The sequence below is a fragment of the Astatotilapia calliptera genome, chromosome 14 (genome assembly GCF_964374335.1).
Source record: "Astatotilapia calliptera chromosome 14, fAstCal68.1, whole genome shotgun sequence".
NCBI classification, from domain to species: domain Eukaryota; kingdom Metazoa; phylum Chordata; class Actinopteri; order Cichliformes; family Cichlidae; genus Astatotilapia; species Astatotilapia calliptera.
The window spans coordinates 22,770,597-22,790,043 of NC_137435.1; the positions used below are offsets into that span (position 1 = coordinate 22,770,597).

The 19,447-nt window shown below is 40.5% G+C and overlaps 1 protein-coding gene across 1 annotated transcript in view; it reads right to left on the reverse strand.

The window, feature by feature from the left end:
* Nucleotides 1-19,447, reverse strand: part of LOC113036869 (von Willebrand factor A domain-containing protein 5A-like) — a 34,844-nt gene that overhangs the window by 1,325 nt on the left and 14,072 nt on the right. Inside the window, exons 16-28 of the mRNA XM_080288612.1 lie at nt 13,516-13,536; nt 13,163-13,177; nt 12,875-12,898; nt 9,157-9,171; nt 8,935-8,958; nt 7,465-7,485; nt 7,159-7,179; nt 6,903-6,926; nt 6,794-6,808; nt 6,166-6,195; nt 5,434-5,577; nt 1,939-2,084; nt 97-220 (exon numbers count right to left, since the gene is read on the reverse strand). Coding sequence (XP_080144738.1) covers nt 97-220; nt 1,939-2,084; nt 5,434-5,577; nt 6,166-6,195; nt 6,794-6,808; nt 6,903-6,926; nt 7,159-7,179; nt 7,465-7,485; nt 8,935-8,958; nt 9,157-9,171; nt 12,875-12,898; nt 13,163-13,177; nt 13,516-13,536 — 624 coding nt within the window. The remainder of the gene's footprint in view (nt 1-96; nt 221-1,938; nt 2,085-5,433; nt 5,578-6,165; nt 6,196-6,793; nt 6,809-6,902; nt 6,927-7,158; nt 7,180-7,464; nt 7,486-8,934; nt 8,959-9,156; nt 9,172-12,874; nt 12,899-13,162; nt 13,178-13,515; nt 13,537-19,447) is intronic.

Genomic DNA, 19,447 nt, shown 5'->3' on the forward strand with positions numbered 1-19,447 from the left:
CAAAACACAAGGATTAAAGAATGAATTTGCAAGAATAGCTCACTTTAACTTTGTGTCATGGATATGCAGCATTTTCTGTTATTATCGTGTTACTACCATTCTGAGCACGGAGCCATGAGGCAGCCTTCATAGCCAGAAGCTCCCACTCATCCTTTGCATCCATCTTAAAAGCATGAAGCCAGATCAGAGCCAGAATGGTGGCCCACACTTCATTGCTGCCCTAATTCCCCAATCAGAGACAAATAAAACAGGCAACACACACACACACACACACAGAGAAAGGGTGTCAAACAAATTTTACATCGTAGGCCACATTCAGCCCACTTTGCTCTTAAGTGGGTCGGACCAGTGAAGAAGTTTTTCTACATAATGAAGAAAAACCTGCTGTGACAAAAAAGGAAACCTGTCAGTACGACTCTTTGGACTTAAATTGTAAGAAATAAATGTGTAAAATTGTATCTCATTGTCCAGGCTGTCCAGTTTTTGTTAGTCACAAAACCCCTCAAAATTTCTATTGTTGAAAGTGAAAAACTAACATCTCGGTCATTTAATTGTTTATTGGTTAATCGCTTTGTGTAGTATAAATTGCCACAAGGGAGGTTTTTAATCAGCGGGAAAAGATGTAAAACCTATAAAAATACTGTTAAAAGTCCAAAACTGATGCTTGTTCTTCTTAGTGGTGAGCAGCAGATCAAACAGGTTCAGAAATACAAATGGCTTCAAGTATCATATTCAGGTCTGTGAGACTAATTTAGACACACAGACACTGAGCCATGGCTCTGCAGTATATTCACACATTTCTGCATCTCTGCCATTCAAAGACACTTTGAATATAGTTTATTTTATCTAACATTCAGTACTGAACAGTAATTTTAGTCTTTTTCAAGGAAACAATTTTTCATTCAGTGTTTTCATAAAAGCTTTATTTTTATGCAGTTACTACTACTACTTGGGAGAACACAAATGAGGTTTTTTTGTCCTTGATGGAAAATGGCTGAAAACAAAGACAGGTTTCACTTTAGACAGCTCCCAATTTTTTAAATTCTGCACTGTACTTTGCAGTCTCCAATGTCATTGAAATGCAGCTAGTTGCTGCTCATTTTACGTTTTCGCTCGTTTCGTCACTTTTTCCTGATATGCTTGCATTTAAATCCGTCTTCCTGTCTCCCTGTCTCTACAGCTAAAATGGCAACAGGCAGCCAGTCACATGTGAATGTTGATACACCAAAACAAGTTAGTGTTCTGCACACAACTACATTTAGATTTGTAAAAACAAATGCTACACAAGGGTTTAGATCTTACTTTTGGCAATTGTGATAATATAAATAATGTATTTTTTGCCAGTTTTTACTAGGGGTAGTTTTTGATTATTGATTTATAGATTAAAATCAATTCTAGCTTGGATAACATGATATCGATTCATTAAAATCCTGAATCAATTTTTAATATAAATTTATTTTGCCCGAAACACCAGAATCTGAGGTTAAACCTCACAAAATTTTGACAACCACCAAACAGCTAAAACATTAAATGGCAGCAGGTACACAGATTCTGCACAAATACGTAAACACAAAGCGCGGACCCGCTTTCTTGTTATAGATATTATGGATAATATGGATATGCACTGATAAGTGATCAGAATTATGATATTTCTGACTGTCTGAGGCAAAATTCCCCCCGATTCAAATCAAATCGAAGCGAATTAAATCGAATCGTGGATAGAATCGAATATCGGGACCTTGTGAATCGGAATTGAATTGATTCCAGAAATCAGTGACAATATCCAGCCCTAGTTTTTAGTACAGCTGAATTAATTTTCATCTGTTATGTTATGTTACAGTTTAATTTCTTAAATTTCTTTCTTTAATGTGTACTATAAAATTTGATTAACACCCATATATTCACTTTTTGTAATGACTAAAATTGACAACAACCCACCTTTTCAGGCTTTGACTTTTCCATCTCCTTGCTGATCTTTCCCAGTGCAGTAGCCAGAGCTGGATCAAGCCGCCAGTAGCCAGATGCCTCCTGAAGGAAGACTAACTGTAGCAAAGGATCTCTGGGTGGCTGCAATTGCACAGCAGCTGAAAGAGATAAAGTACAAAGATGAAATAATAACTGGACATAAAGTGTTGAATCTAGTTCTATATATCTACTATTACACATACATATATAATTTTTATCTATCTATCTATCTATCTATCTATCTATCTATCTATCTATCTATCTATCTATCTATCTATATATATATATATATATATATATATATCAAATCAAATCAAATCACTTTTATTGTCACATCACATGTGCAGGTACATTGGTACAGCACATGTGAGTGAAATTCTTGTGTGCGAGCTTCACAAGCAACAGAGTTGTGCAAAATACAATAATGTAAACAAGCAAAATACAAGAATGGCTACATCTGAAACTAATAAATATATGTACAATATATAATAGTATATGCATTCCTGGATGTGTATACTAAATATTTTTCTACGTGTGTGTGTGTGTGTACACATATTTTACAAATTAAATAGAGTAAACAATAAATAAAATATATAAAATAAAATATACAGAGTGAGACATGTGCAAAACAGTGGCGTTACTGTACAGTATGGAGTGCATAATGTTAAAGTTCCAGTAGTGAAGCTGAGGTGTCTATGAAGTGTTCAGCAGTCTGATGGCCTGATGGAAAAAGCTGTCTCTCAGTCTGCTGGTACGGGACCGGATGCTGCAGAACCTCTTTCCTGATGGAAGCAGTCTGAACAGTTTATGGCTGGGGTGACTGGAGTCCTTGATGATCCTCCCCGCTTTCCTCAGGCACCGCTTCCTGTAGATGTCTTGGAGGGAGGGAAGCTCACCTCCAATTATCCGTTCAGAGCACCGCACTACTCGCTGGAGAGCTTTGCAGTTGTAGGCGGTGCTGTTGCCATACCAGGTGGTGATGCATCCAGTGAGGATGCTCTCAATGGCACAGTGATAGAAGGTCCTGAGGATGCGGGGGCTCATGCCGAATCTTTTCAGTCTCCTGAGAAAGAAGAGGCGCTGCTGCGCCTTCTTCACTGTTTTGTTTGTGTGTACTGACCACGTAAGATCCTCAGCCAGGTGTACGTCAAGGAACCGGAAGCTGCTCACTCTCTCCACAGCAGCGCCGTTGATGGTGATGGGGGTGTGCACTTCTCTGCACCTCCGGAAGTCCACTATCAACTCCTTTGTCTTTGCGACGTTGAGGGTGAGATGGTTGTCTTGACACCAGTGGGTCAGGGCGCTGACCTCCTCCCTGTAAGCCGTCTCATCACTGTTGGTGATAAGACCCACCACTGTAGTGTCGTCCGCAAACTTCACAATGATGTTGGAGTTGTTAGTGGCTGTGCAGTCGTAGGTGTAGAGTGAGTACAGGAGAGGGCTCAGTACACACCCCTGTGGAGCACCAGTGTTCAGTGTGACAGGGGATGAGGTGATGCTGCCCAGTCTGACCACTTGGCGTCTGTCAGACAGGAAGCTAAGGATCCAGCTGCAGAGGGAGCTGCTCAGTCCTAGATCCTGCAGTTTCCTGTCCAGCTTCGAGGGAACGATGGTATTGAATGCTGAGCTGTAATCTACAAACAGCATTCTCACATACGTGTCTCTCTTCTCCAGGTGTGACAGGGCAGTATGTAGTGTCAGGGCTATGGCATCATCAGTGGACCTGTTGTGGCGGTATGCGAACTGTAGAGGGTCCAGTGAGTCCGGTAATGCAGAGCAGATGAAGTCCCTGACCAGCTTCTCGAAGCATTTGCTTACGATGGGGGTCAGGGCTACAGGTCGCCAGTCGTTCAATGAGGAGATGGTGGAGGATTTGGGTACAGGGACAATGGTGGCCATTTTGAAGCAGGCTGGGACTACAGACAGAGAGAGGGAAAGGTTGAAGATGTGCGTGAACACTCCAGCCAGCTGAGCCGCGCATGACCTGAGGACGCGGCCGGGAATCCCGTCCGGACCAGTAGCTTTGCGTGCGTTCACCTTCCTGAAGCACCTCCGCACATCCTCCTCAGACACAGTGTGCGCACTGACGTCATCCGCGGTGCGCACACTGTCCGGTCTCATGGTGTTCGCTGTGTCGAATCTAGCGTAGAATACGTTTAGATCCTCACACAGAGAGGCCGTGGTCTGCGGTGTGCTGGTTTTCCCTCTAAAGTCTGTGATCGTGTTTAGTCCCTGCCACATACTCCGAGGGTTGTCAAACTGTTGCTCCACCCTGTCCCTGTACTCACGTTTGGCTGCTTTGATCGTCTTCCGGAGTTGGTAATGTGCGTGTTTGTAGTCCGATGTGTTCGCGGAGGCAAAGGCGGTGTTCCGTGCCGCCAGTGCCACGCGAACATCTCCGTTAATCCAGGGTTTTGATTTGGGAAGGATTTAACTGTTCTGGATGGGACGACATCTTCCACGCATTTCCTGATAAATCCACAGACTGAGTCTGTGTATTCATCAATGTCCCTAGCAGCCACGTGAAACATTTCCCAGTCCGCGTGATCAAAACAGTCCCGCAGCGCAGACTCCGATTGGTCTACTATATATATACATATATATAGTAGAATTCATAGTAGTCCATATACTCGGCTGAAGGACTATAATATGATAGTATAACATAAATGTGTATGAGAAAATACAAAGACAGTTCTACTGTAGACATTCTACAGTAAATTTACAGTAAAGCACATTTTCCTCTTTTTTGCAGTGCAGTGTTATGGTAAGATGACTATAATGTGGCGACAACAATGAAGAATGTATTGGGTGCCCTGAAATTCTGTAAATGATGGAAACTGGACGCTTCTGTTGGTTGATAACGACTGTGTTTAGTCTGTTCCTTCCCATTCCATGCAAGGCCACCTGGGTTGGCTGGAAGACTGTTTACTTAGCCTAGCAGGGCGAAGGACACTGTCTCAGCTGAACTCTGGACACGCACACACATACATATACACTGATATGCACACACTCATCCCCCCTCCCTTTCCAAACGCCTTCGACGCTTATTCCCTTCCGATGCTGACAGGGATCAAGGAGACCAGCGCACGCAGGCCTGGATGTACTGTCTAATTCGGCGGTCTCTCACCCTTTACCCACCCCTGTTGCTTGTCATGTGTTTCTTTGGTGTATTAAGAGTTTTTTTTCATGTGCTATGTGCAGAGGTGTTTTTTTTTCTGTTCTCAAACGGATCTCCCTGTCGGAGCTCAGTCTGGGGGGAGTTATTTTTTTTCTCCTTATCTTTCCTCATGTGGTGCATTTTCCATTGTTATACCTCTCTGACCTGTCTTCCCCATGTGATGTTTTGTGTAATGTATGTATGGTTGGAGGGTAAGATGGCGCCACCATTGCGTGCAATAGGTCGGCAGCCTTATGAAATTTCCCCTTGTGGGACTAATAAAGGTATATCAAATCAAATCAAATCATTACCTTCAGACACAAAGTTTAGACGAGCATCATCATAGTTGGTAGGCGTCTTATGAGATTTCCAAAAGACAGGTAGCTTCTTCTTCATGTGAGTAAATAGCCCTTTTTTGCTGTCAGACTTGTTTGTTGGTTCATAGCTATCAGGTTCTGCGAGATTAGAGAGACCACAACTCAATGAAGCTCAAGTCATTATTATAAAAACACACACACTACAGTCCAACTGGGTGATCTGGTAATTCATTACTTTCATATGACTGATGCTGAGTTAAGTTTATTCCTTTCCAATAAATAGAAATCCACATCCATCCAGTGCAGTAACGGTCATCTAAAACAAAGTAAATAGGAGCTGCTCCAGTTCTACTGCCTGTGGGCGTCCTGACTAAGCAAATGTGCAACAAGTGCAATGGTATCTCTCTTAAATGTAGGACAATGAAAACTCTTGGACTCCTATGTCAGGAACTGGTTCATATGTTTTTTTAACAGTCATCACAATGCAGCAATATGTCGTCTCTTGCTGATTTAAAAACATGGAGCAAATGGTGACCTGAGAATTGAGAAGCAGAACAACTATCACTGGATTGGAATGGTAACGCAATAAACACAAGATGTTAAAGGCTTCCAAGGCAAAATTAAAGATCAACTGTGGCAAACGCATGTGGTGTTTAGTTGCGTGCTTACAGCCATTTAACGTATTTTTAATCACACTGTTTCTGCAACATTTAGCTTTTTACTCACCTCTAACAGAGCGCATGACCTGCGATTGAGCTAAACAACACACAATTAAAAGTCTGATGTTAAAATCATTAAGTAAACAGTATCATCCTTTTTTTTTTTAAAAAAAATCATAAAGACATGGTTAATTTTCTTAAAATTGACATAACATGAAACAACTTTTTCTCTATGAAGTGTATTTCACATCAAGCTTAGAATGGGTAAAATACTAACTTTGTCAGAGAAATGTGTTAGTTTATTTAGTGATTGCAGACAATTGCTATATTTATAAAAATCACAGAAACAGATTTTTAACCTCACAGATGAATTTAAGTAATTTTAAAAAAACGAAAAAGAAAAAACACAATAAAAGTAAATATTGCCCAAAAAATAAGCTGCACTGATGGAGGTTTTAACTCTCAGAGCGCCTCTTATTTCATATTTTTCCCCTTTACTCTGTTGTGTGTGTGTGTCTGTAGAAATTAGTAAACATATTTTTTTAAACTGACCTCCCTTGACTTGCTGTTCAGGAATAATTTATACAATTTAGATTTATATGAGTATGAAGAAAATAAACTCAACCTTCACCTTCATCATCATCAGCCTGTTAATAATTACAAAACAGAGAATACTAAAAAACTTTTTTCCTTACCACAACCCATGAGTGCTGTGAAAGCAAAAACATTTAAAAATGTTTTTAAAAAAAAATCTTACTTACTCTTTTTTATGTTACAATGCAGGAAAAAAACTTTTAAACTTACCTTCATTTCTGGATGGAAGACACTCTAGTCAAGGATAAAAATAGGTGATATTCAATAATTAAGAAAACAAACACAGTGATTGGCTTCTGATGTTGCTATAATTATTTACTCATTAAGCAGTTTTTAAATTCTACAAAGTTATTAGTTATTCAGTAATCTTTGAAATATCACACACATAGTAACAACTCAATCTTCATCACTTGTTGCTTTAGATAATGTTAATAATTACAACACAGAGACACAGCTTTTAACCTACCACGTAGGCGTACATTACCATCTGTGAGACAGAAGATAAGAATAAGATTAATTATCAGTAACACAATGTATTAACTAAACTTCAAGGTAAAAATAGGTGATATTCAGTAATTAAGAAAAAAAACCTCTGTGATTGGCTTCTGATGTTGCTATAATTATTTACTCATTAAGCAGTTTTTAAAGTCTACAAAGTTATTAGTTATTCAATAATTAAAATATTGCAGAAGTTTTAACAACTCAATCTTCATCACTTGTTGCTTTAGAGGATGTTAATAATTACAACACAGAGACACAACTTGTAACCTACCACAGAGGCTTCCATAGCATTCTGTGAGACAGAAGATAAGAATAAGATTAATTATCATTAACGAAATGTATTAACTAGACTTCTTATCATGATTCAAAACAAGTGGTTCAAAAGGTACTTAGAATAATGTCACAACATGACATTTTGTACATACAAAACACTTTATCACATGAAGAAATCAGCACACACAAACACACTGAGCTCAGACTAAATGATGGCTCTGAGAATCAAATACAATGAACACGTTTGTTCCATTGATGTGCGCCTTTTTAAAAATATATAAACCTGACCACTCTAGAGAGATAAAATGGAAATGTTTGAGCGTGATGTCAATACGCAAGACATAATAAAAGAAAAACGCAACGATTGGCTTGCAAACTATTTCAAGTGTACAAGTTATTCAATAGTTTTGCAGATGATGTGGTTCTGTTGGCTTCATCGGGTGAGGGCCTCCAGCTCGCACTGGAACGGTTCGCAGCCGAGTGTGAAGCAGCGGGAATGAGGATCAGCACCTCCAAATCTGAGGCCATGGTTCTCAGCCGGAAAAGGGTGGAGTGCCCACTCCGGGTCGGGGATGAGTTCCTGCCACAAGTGGAGGAGTTCAAGTATCTCGGGGTCTTGTTCGCGAGTGATGGGAGAAGGGAGCCGGAGATCGACAGACGGATTGGGGCTGCAGCTGCAGTAATGCAGACGCTGCACCGGTCCGTCGTGGTGAAGAGGGAGCTGAGTGTAAAAGCGAAGCTCTCAATTTACCGGTCGATCTACGTCCCTACCCTCACCTATGGCCACGAGCTGTGGGTAGTGACCGAAAGAACGAGATCGTGGATACAAGCGGCAGAAATGAGCTTCCTCCGAAGGGTGGCTGGCCTCTCCCTTAGAGATAGGGTGAGAAGTTCGGCCATCCAGGAGGGGCTCAGAGTAGAGCAGCTGCTGCTCCACATCGAAAGGAGCCAGCTGAGGTGGTTCGGGCATCTGACAAGGATGCCCCCTGGGCGCCTCCTGGGTGAGGTGTTCCAGGCATGTCCCACCGGGAGGAGGCCCCGGGGCAGACCCAGGACACGCTGGAGAGATTATATCTCTCGGCTGGCCTGGGAACGCCTTGGTATTCCCCCGGATAAGCTGGAGGAGGTGGCTGGGGAGAGGGAGGTCTGGGCCTCTTTGCTTAGGCTGCTGCCCCCGCGACCCGGCCCCGGACAAAGCGGATGAAGATGGATGGATGGATGGATGGAAGTTATTCAATAATACTCAAAATAACACAAAGGTTATAGCAATTCAGCCTTCTTCACTTTGTGTCAACAAATGACTACCAATGTAATTAATGACTACCAAAGCAAACCTGAAAATATAAAAACTCTACAAACTTTTTTAAAATGTGCAAAGATGGAAAAATGCTTTTTATTTTATATGTTTTCTTAATTACTCATTTTTGATGTATAATTTAGAAAAAAAAAAAAACACTTTTAAACTTACCTGTCCATTCAGATGGAAGACACTCTGGTCAAGGAAAAAAATAGGTGATATTCAATAATTAAGAAAACAACCTCAGTGAGTCTACAAAGTCTACCAAGTTGTTAGTTATTCAATAATTGTTGAAATATCACACACATTGTAACAACTCAATCTTCACCACATGTTGCTTTAGACAATGTTAATAATTACAAAACACAAAATATTAAAAAAAGATTTCCTTACTATATTCCGCGGATGCTGAGAAAGCATAAAAAAGAAATAAAGATGAAAGGTGAAAACATGTTAGCAAACATAATTTACAAATTTTTTGGTTGTTGAGCTTCATACTGTGACTCATCACAAACAATTTAAACTTTTGCAGAATACTATTCATATTCACTTGCTGCTTTGGACAACCGACTATGTTAATAACTATGAAAAAACCTGGGCAAACATAACAGCTCCTGTACAAACTGCATTTCACATTAAAGCTGAAATGTAGTTAAACAGCAGCTGTGTCACAGAAATGTGCTGGTTTATTCACTGTTTGTTACCATTTACTACATTTATACAACACAGAGACACAACTTTTAACCTACCAGGTGGGCGTGCACGGCCATCTGTGAGACAGAAAATAAGAATAAGATTAATTATCAGTAACAAAATGTATCAGCTAGACTTCTCATCATGATTCCCACCAAGGCGTTTAATACACACACACACACACACACACACACACACACACACACACACACACACACATATATATATATATATATATATATATATATATATATATATATACACTCAGATACAGGGATGTGAATAACAGGGTTAAAAGTAACGAAGTTACTAACGACGTTACTTTTTTCAGTAACAAGCAATCTAATTAATTACTCTTTCTAATTACTCCATCACAGAGGTGTGTGCTGTCTGAATGCTTCTTGTTTTATATGTTTTCTCTTCTTATTCTTTATTAATGTTACAATGTAAAAAATGAAAAAAGAACTTTTTTAAACTGACCTGGTCTTAGAGGTTGATAATGCTCTGGTCAGGGATAAAATAGATATACGAGGTCAACAGAAAAAAAAGAAAAGAAAGAAAACAGATTCAGTGATTGGCTTCTGATGTTGGTATAATTAGTTACGCATTAAAAGCATTGTTTAAAGTCTACAAAGTTATTCAGTAATCTTTGAAATATCACAGAAGTTGTAACAACTCAATCTTCATCACTTGTTGCTCTAGACAACAGCCTATGTTAATAATTACAAAACACAAAATATATTTTTTAAAAAAAGCATTGTTTCTTACGATATGTCTCGAATGCTGAGAAAGACAAAAAAAGAAGTAAGAAAATAGGTGAAAACATGTTAGCAAACATAATTTACAAATTTTTCATATATGAGCAGTCAAAAACAATTTAAACATTGTGCAAAATAATATTCATATTCACTTGGTGCTTTGGACAACGGACTATATGTTAATAACTACGAAAACAAAAACCCATAACAGCTCCTGTACAAACTGCATTTCACATTAAAGCTGAAATGTAGTTAAACAGCAGCTGTGTCACAGAAATGTGCTGGTTTATTTACTGTTTGTTACCATTTACTGCATTTATACAACACAGAGACACAGCTTCTAACCTACCAGGTGGGCGTGCACGGCCATCTGTGAGACAGGAGACAAGAATAAGATTAAATATAAGTGGCAAAATGTATCAACTGGACTTCTTATCATGATTCCCATCAAGGACTTTAATACACACACACACACACACACACACACACACACACACACACACACACACACACACACACACACACACACACATATATATATACATATATATATATATATATATATATATATATATATATATATATATATATATATATATATATATATATATGTATATATTAGGGGTGCAACGATACACAAAATTCACGGTTCGGTTCGGTTCGATACTTTGGTGTCACGGTTCGATATTTTTTCGATACAAAAAAATGTTCATGCCTTTTTAATTTGTCATTTATTAAAATTATAAATATATATTTTAACTCAAAAGTACAGTTTTTAAATTTAACCCTAACCCTTGTGCGTGTTTTTTATTTTGACAGCGAATGTGCACCTGCGGACCACTTATGTGCAGCCCTGGTTATTTAGCTCATCATATTGCAGCCACAGAAATTCTTTTGTCCATGAAACCATAAAGCTGCACTTTCTTTTTGCCTTATAGTCTGATTTGTCATAACTTCTCCATTTTGTGGTAAGCTTTTCTTTGGCTGTACCACATATATATATACATATATATATATATATATACATATATACATATATACATATACATATACATATATACATATATATATATATATATATATATATATATATATATATATATATATATATATATATATATATATGTACTCAGATACAGGGATGTGAATAACAGGGTTAAAAGTAACGAAGTTACTAACGACGTTACTTTTTTCAGTAACAAGCAATCTAACTAATTACTCTTTCTATTGTTACCACGCTGTTACTGTTACAAATAAGAAAATGCGGTGCAGTCACATTACTATTTTTCAACTTCAGCTGTCTTCAACTGCACATTATATCGGTTGCACGGAAGTAGCTGTCAAGGTAAGTAATCTGGGTGTTACAGCTTTAAGCAGCTGCACACAAACCCGCGGACGGCAATCATTTTCTGGCAGACTATCACTTTTTGCCACAACACCTGTTCCAGGGGGGGCAAAACAGTTGCATGAGTGCTGCTTTTTGGCTGAGGAAGAATAAAGTAGTCATGGTAAACCAATCACATGACCACTTCAAGATAACAAATTAAGGTGCCATATACCATTTTTAAATTGTGTTGACCAGAGGCATGATAAACAATATATACACTTTGTTTTTTTCCTCACGTCACGTTTACTGTCTAAGGACAGCGCTAACAAGCACTCTCTGCTTATAACCAAAAACGAAAAAAAGGAAAAGAAAAGAAAAAACACTGCTTTCGTGTTGGTGGAAAAATGTAGAATATCGACCGATCAATAAATAATATGGCAACATGACATTAGGTGGTTTAGGAAGAGGGGTAAGTTTTAGGGGTGGCTGCGAGAGAAAGACAGAGAGAGAGAGAAAGAGAACGGAAAAAAAGAGAGAGAGATTTGTGACATTTAGCGTGTTTGGAGTGTGTAGTTAGTGTGTTGTCTTGTGTAGTTAGTGTGTACTGAAGTGAATAGTTTTGTGTCGTGTGTCAGAACAATGAAGCAACTGCTGAATATTACAGGTGCGGCCAAAAAGCCACCAAAGACAGATTACAGTGTAAACAGTGTCTCCAGGTATAAAACAGGAGGAGTGATACAATAGTCAAAAACGGCCAATTACACCCTGGACCCCCGAGGGTTAAAACATTTTTTTTAAGTAACGTAATAGTTACGTTTCCTAGTAATTAATTACTTTTTGAATCTTGTAACTGAGTTACTAACTCAGTTACTTTTTTGAAGAAGTAACTAGTAACTATAATTAATTACTTTTTCAAAGAAACTTGCCCAACATTGCTCAGATAACAGATTTTTAACCTCAGAGATTAATTTTACTAAACAAAGAAATGAATGCCACACATGTGCTACAGTCCCACAAGTAAAAAACTAAATTTTACACTCAAAGTTCTGTCAAGTATATCTAAATGAGTTATAGGAGAGCAAATGGCAAGAGCTTGTACTTTGGACTTGTTTTTACTGTACTAAAAACTTTTAAAGTACATTTAAAAAGAACACACAAAATAAAATAAAATGAAGAAAAGAATACAATACTATTCACAAAAATACTGCCCAGCTCAGTCTGCCATCACAGAGGTGTGTGCTGTCTGAATGCTTCTTGTTTTATATGTTTTCTCTTCTTATTCTTTATTAATGTTACAATGTAAAAAATGAAAAAAGAACTTTTTTAAACTGACCTGGTCTTAGAGGTTGATAATGCTCTGGTCAGGGATAAAATAGATATACGAGGTCAACAGAAAAAAAAGAAAAGAAAGAAAACAGATTCAGTGATTGGCTTCTGATGTTGGTATAATTAGTTACGCATTAAAAGCATTGTTTAAAGTCTACAAAGTTATTCAGTAATCTTTGAAATATCACAGAAGTTGTAACAACTCAATCTTCATCACTTGTTGCTCTAGACAACAGCCTATGTTAATAATTACAAAACACAAAATATATTTTTTAAAAAAAGCATTGTTTCTTACGATATGTCTCGAATGCTGAGAAAGACAAAAAAAGAAGTAAGAAAATAGGTGAAAACATGTTAGCAAACATAATTTACAAATTTTTTGGTTGTTGAGCTTCATACATGAGCAGTCAAAAACAATTTAAACATTGTGCAAAATAATATTCATATTCACTTGGTGCTTTGGACAACGGACTATATGTTAATAACTACGAAAACAAAAACCCATAACAGCTCCTGTACAAACTGCATTTCACATTAAAGCTGAAATGTAGTTAAACAGCAGCTGTGTCACAGAAATGTGCTGGTTTATTTACTGTTTGTTGTCATTTACTATATTTATACAACACAGAGACACAGCTTCTAACCTACCAGGTGGGTGTGCACGGCCATCTGTGAGACAGAAGACAAGAATAAGATTAAATATAAGTGGCAAAATATATCAACTGGACTTCTTATCATGATTCAAATCAAGGGGTTCAAAAGGTACTTGGAATAATATCACAACATTAAATTTTGTACACACAAAACACTGTAAATTCAAATGTTGAAACTACTTAAATTAAGTCATGTAAACACTTTTTTTTAAAAACAGTTCTATTAACTCAAATAGCTTAAGAGCTCCAAACTTCAAAGGGGGTTCAAACAGGGTATGCCCAACACATTCTACAACAAACTTTCAACCATCTTATTCAACCAAAGATTTTAAAATAGAAGGCTCCCAAAACAGGTCAGTCAGCAAATATCTTTATAGAAATTTTTAAAATTCACAATGGAAAGAGATATAACATGAACCTTAAGGCGAGATTTTTTTATTCTAGCATTCATCCCTTTGGTTTTAATTTTTTGCTTTTCTATTTCTCTTCTCCCTGCTTTCAGCTCAATCCTAAACATCCTTTCTCCACTAAGCCCACTGTCTCTACTCTGCACACATTCTAACCATCTCACCCTTGCCTTTTTATTTTATTGTCACTTGGGTTCAGTGGCCTCTGAACTGATTTTATAACTAAATAATACATAGCTTTCAAACATAACTCTTACACACCAAAAGTTGCTGGATGACACTGACAACAATATTATCATGAGTTGCAGAATCCTCTGGGTCAAAACTACTGTAAGATGACGTGAAGACTACAGCAACACTCAAAGTGCTGAACAACAACTCTGTTGGGTGACCAATGGTTTTTGGCTTGTGGCCTTCATCAGAGTCATTACGAAATATCAAACAGTTTTTGTTTAAATAAAAAAAGGACACAGAAGAAATCCAAGTGGACCAATCATACATTTACAAATAAACAAGCTGACCAATTCACATTTAAAGAGGTGTTAATGGCTGATTGGTTAAGACACAACACAAATAGGCTCTGAACTGAACCACTACAGATTAAAACAGGGAAAAAATTCCCCATATGTCCAAAAATCTTCTTAAAAACACAGAAACACAAAAGTAAAAATCACAGAAACTCATTAAAAGATAAATCTTCATTTATACCTGTAAAGTGAAACTCTTTAATCAAAATATCCAGAATGCTTCTCTTTTTTATCAGATAAAATTAATATTACCCCCTCTTTGACTGTGTTTAATGGCTTCAATGACTATATAAAATAAAGGTGAATTATAAAGTTTTTGATTAAAATGTCTTGCAACAGGACTGGTTAAATCATTTCCCTTAATCGAACTTCTGTGTTCATTAATTCATTCTTTTAGAGGGCAGGCCTTCTTGATATGATGTTCTTCTGCCTGGCCGCTATATCTGTGGGGATGATGTTTGCTCTGTGTTGCAGATGACACCAAGTTTGTGCTCCAGTGAACTAATTCACCCAGGTGTCATTCATCTACACATCCTAACCAATGACTTAGTGGTGTTCCAGGGTAGGATAACAAAGCATTCTTTTCCACTTACTTTGCATGGTTGGCTACAATGGGTGAAACTGGGGAATCAGTCAGGGATTTGGGTCTTTACGAACTTGTCTTTTTGTGCTGCTCTGTCTTAGTCTGAGGCCATGTGTTTGTCTGGTACTCCTGTCCCTTGATTCCATGTTTGTGTGTATATAGGAGTGTGGATGTGTGTTTGTGCGAAGAACCGGCCTACAGGTGCTCTCAGGCCTGGTGGGTGTGTCCTGCCGGGAGGCTGGTCACACCTGAAGTGGATGATGACACACACCTGCTGTTAATCAGCCTCATCTGGAGGGAGCTATAGAGAGTGGCTGAGCTCCTATCAATTTGGGATCGTTGCATGACTACCTGTTAGTTTCCCAGCAAGTCAGTGAGTGTGTGCTTGACGCAGTCTGGAGTTTACTGATGGCTGCCTCTGTGTTTTTCCCAGAAGGATTGTGGGAACCAGAGGGCTGAGGGGCAGAGCAAACACACTTGGTAGATGCTGAGAGTGGTCCTGTTGCTGAAGTTGGGATTATCCTGTAATCTCTTACTAACCACTGCTTCAGTGACTGGAACTCAAGTGAAAAGAGATGTGACATTGTACGAGACCATTGTTTCATCTGCCTTCATAATGACATCTTTTACCTTCTCAACCAAATCCAAGGTGTTCTAGATGTGGTGTTCGGACATGCCTACCACTGGGTTGAGGATTGAAGCCAGAAAATTTGTGAGGTTATAGGTGACCAAGTTGATCATACAGACAACTGATCTTTAAAGGTACACCCTGTTTATGTATCTTCTGTAAACCATACAGACTTGGTGTAGATTACCCTGAGTATAGCCTGTGGTACGATGCCCGGTCAATATCATTGTCTTGTTCTAACTGTTTCAGACATCTATCACCCTCTTCCTGTAACCACTTCCTGGGTTTCGTTTTAGAGGCATTTTTGTTACTGAGCAGCGAAAAAAGTTTCTCATGATAGTCTTTCTGGTTTAGTAAAACCATGCACCTACTCTTGTCTGCCAGAAGGATGATAATGTTGTTGTCATTACTAAGTGATGTGAGTGCCTTCTGCTTCTCCATGCTGATGTTGCATTGCTGAGACAGGCCGAAACTCTTGTCCATAGCTGCTCTGCTTCCACATTTGCAATGTTGTTGTTTTGGATTGCTGTTTCTGTGGATGTGATCAGTTCCACTAGCAGGATTTGTCTCGGTGTCACACCAAAGTCAATCCTTTTGCAAGGATGTTTTTCTCTGCTTGGGTGAGTTGTCTGTCAGACAAATCCTTGGTGTGGCATCCTTCTCTTTTCTGACTGCTGAGGACATCCATCCATCCTCTTCCGCTTATATGGGGCTGGGTCACAGGGGCAGCAGCCTAAGCAGAGAAGCCCAGACCTCCCTCTCCCCAGCCACCTCCTCCAGTTTGTCCGGGGGAACACCAAGGCGTTCTCAGGAGATATAATCTCTCCAGCATGTGCTGGGTTTGCCCTGGGGCATCCTCACGGATGCCCAACACACCTCACCCAGGAGGCGCCCATCCTTGTCAGATGCCTGGCTCCTTTTGATGTGAAGGAGCAGCAAGACCCTCCCGGATGGCCGAACTTCTCAACCTATGTCTAAGGGAGAGGCCAGCCACCCTTCGGAGGAAGCCCATTTCTGCTGCTTGTATCCGTGACCTCGTTCTTTCGGTCACTACCCACAGCTCGTGACCATAGGCGAGGGTAGGGACGTAGATACACCGGTAAATTCAGAGCTTCCCTTTTACACTCAGCTCCCTCTCCACCACAACAGACCAGTACAGTGTCTGCATCACTGCAGCCGCAGCCCCAATCCTGACAACAGTCAGGACCCATTCCCTGACGTAGAGACGCAGGGAAAAAACCCTCTCGTCCACTGGGAGAAACCCCAACATACAGGCAGCAAGCCGAGGGGATACCAAGATACCCACCCTAGCCCGCTGCCTCTCACCAGGGGCAACTCCAGACTGAGACAGAGTCCGGCTCCTCTCCAAGAGACTGGTTCCAGAGCCCAAGCTGTGTGTTGAGATTAGCCTGACTATATCTAGCTGGTACCTCTTAACCTCACGGACTAACTCAGGCTCCTTTCCCACCAGAGAGGTGACATTCCATGTTCCAATTGCCAGTCTTGGTAGCCGTGGCTCGGTCCACCAGGGCCACCGCTCCTGGCCGCCGCCCGGTACACAATGCACCCGACTGATACGGAGCCTCCTGTGGGTGCTGGACCTGCAAGACAATGGGCCCATGTCCCTTTTTCGGGCTGTGCCTGGCCAGGCCCCATGGACTTGGGCCCGGCTACCAGACGCTCACCCTCCGGCAACCTCCCCGGGCCGGACTAGAGGGCGGGGTCTCAGTAACCCTATCCCAGGCAGAGTGAACTGTTCCCTCTATGGTCTTCTCATAGGTGTCTGTTGAGGACAATCTCCATATTTTGCTGTAGTTTCCGACGCACAACCAGTGAAATGTCCCTTGTTGTCTGGTTTTAGACTTTTCATGCTGTGCTAGACTAGCTTTCTCAGTTAATTCAAACACCTTTTCAAGAGTATTCTTATCTAGAAGCATTGTAAGTCGCTGTCGGATCCGCTCCTCTTTAGATTTTAGCACATCAATGGTAAAAAAAAATTGTGTCTTTAGTAAACTGAAAAAGTGACAGATGTAATGTGTACTACTTAGTCAGCATGTTTTATTTATGTTAGAAGTGCCAGTATTTTCTTTAATTTAATTGGTATGTATTCTGGCCAATCCAGTGATAGTCTTAAGTGGATGAGTGGGATTTGGTGGGGAGCTCTGAGTGTGAGAGAGGAGCTACAGGTATGAAGTGGACATTTGAGCGAGTAACACAGTAACACACGCTGAAGAATAGTGGTGCAACGGCTCACGGTTGATCCGAAATCCGAACCGATCGCGATTCGAAAAAGAAAAAAAAAGTATGAGTATGGTGCGCTTGGTGGGTCTGTCAAGCGATAGTTATGGCCAGCGCTAGCGGTCCAAGTGGCGGAGCAGAGGAGTTTGCGGCATCTAAGCAGCCCTTTGCTGCCCAATCCGACCGGGCTAAAGCTATTACAAAAGCTACTGGGGTGTTTAGCTGAAGATGGGAGGCCGTATTCTGTTGTGCAAAACAAGGGGTTTAAAATGTGATGAACGTGCTTGAGCCACGCTATGATATCTCGTTGCGCGTCCACTTCAGTGTGACAAGATCGTTCCAAGCATGTATGAGCAGGAGAAGTTTAAAGTTATGGCTGAACTGTCCCAGGCATCTTCTGTTGCCCAACTACAAATGGGTGGAGCTCCAGGGCAACAGAAAGCCACGTGACCGTGACCGTGACCGCTCGTTATATCTTTATTTCCGGCGCCCCCCGTGTGCGGCAGCCTGTTACAGCAGCTCTGCTCATTCTGAGTTTCTTTCTTTCTTATCTTTTTCTTCTCGTAATTTTTTATAACTAACGTATCTGCAACCATGTTCTACCGTTTTGTGCTAGTTCTGGTCGTTTTTCTTAGTTTATTTCTACTTTTTTCACCCGTGTCTGGGGACCCAGAGCAGGGATCCTTTGTTTACAGTAAGGATCAGCTGTTAGCGCTGCGTCCCGCAGCGGTACTGCCGGCAGACAGACCCGACATTCCCAGCGAGCTGAGGAGGAAAAGACGGGGGTGTCGTGCTGGGAAGGAGCGCCGTCGCCCGAGAAGGAGACGTTATCGACCATCTCTTCCTTCTGTAATTATTGGAAACGTAAGATCTTTGACATTGAGCTGTTGGCCGTTAGCATGCGTCCGTACTACCTGTCCCGGGAATTCTCGCATGTTATCGCAATAACAGCGTATGTCCCCCCCTCGGCCAACGCGGATGCAGCCTGTGACACTCTCCACTCAGTGGTCAGCAGACTGCAAACACAATCTCCGAGAGCCCTTTTCATAATATCAGGGGACTTCAATCATGCCTCATTGGACTCCACACTGCCCACCTTCACCCAGTATGTGACCTGCCCAACCAGAGACAATAAAACACTGGACTTACTGTATGCCAATGCAGAAGAGGCATACAGTTCATCACCTCTCCCTCCACTGGGCAGATCTGACCACAACCTGGTGCACCTTGTCCCTGTGTATGAGCCCTTAGTGCGCAGGGTGCCACCAGCCACCAGCACAGTACAGAGATGGTCGGAGGAGAGCGAGGAGGCTCTTGAGGATTGTTTTGAGTCGACTGTGTGGGAGGTGATCTGTGACGACCACGGAGAGGACATCGACAGCCTTACTACATGCATTACTGACTATATTAATTTCTGTGTGGATAACACCGTACCTACCAGGACTGTACGGTGTTTCTCCAACAACAAACCTTGGATTACCCCAGAAATTAAAACCGTCCTCAAGCAGAAGAGGAGGGCCTTCAAATCCAAAGACATAGAGGAG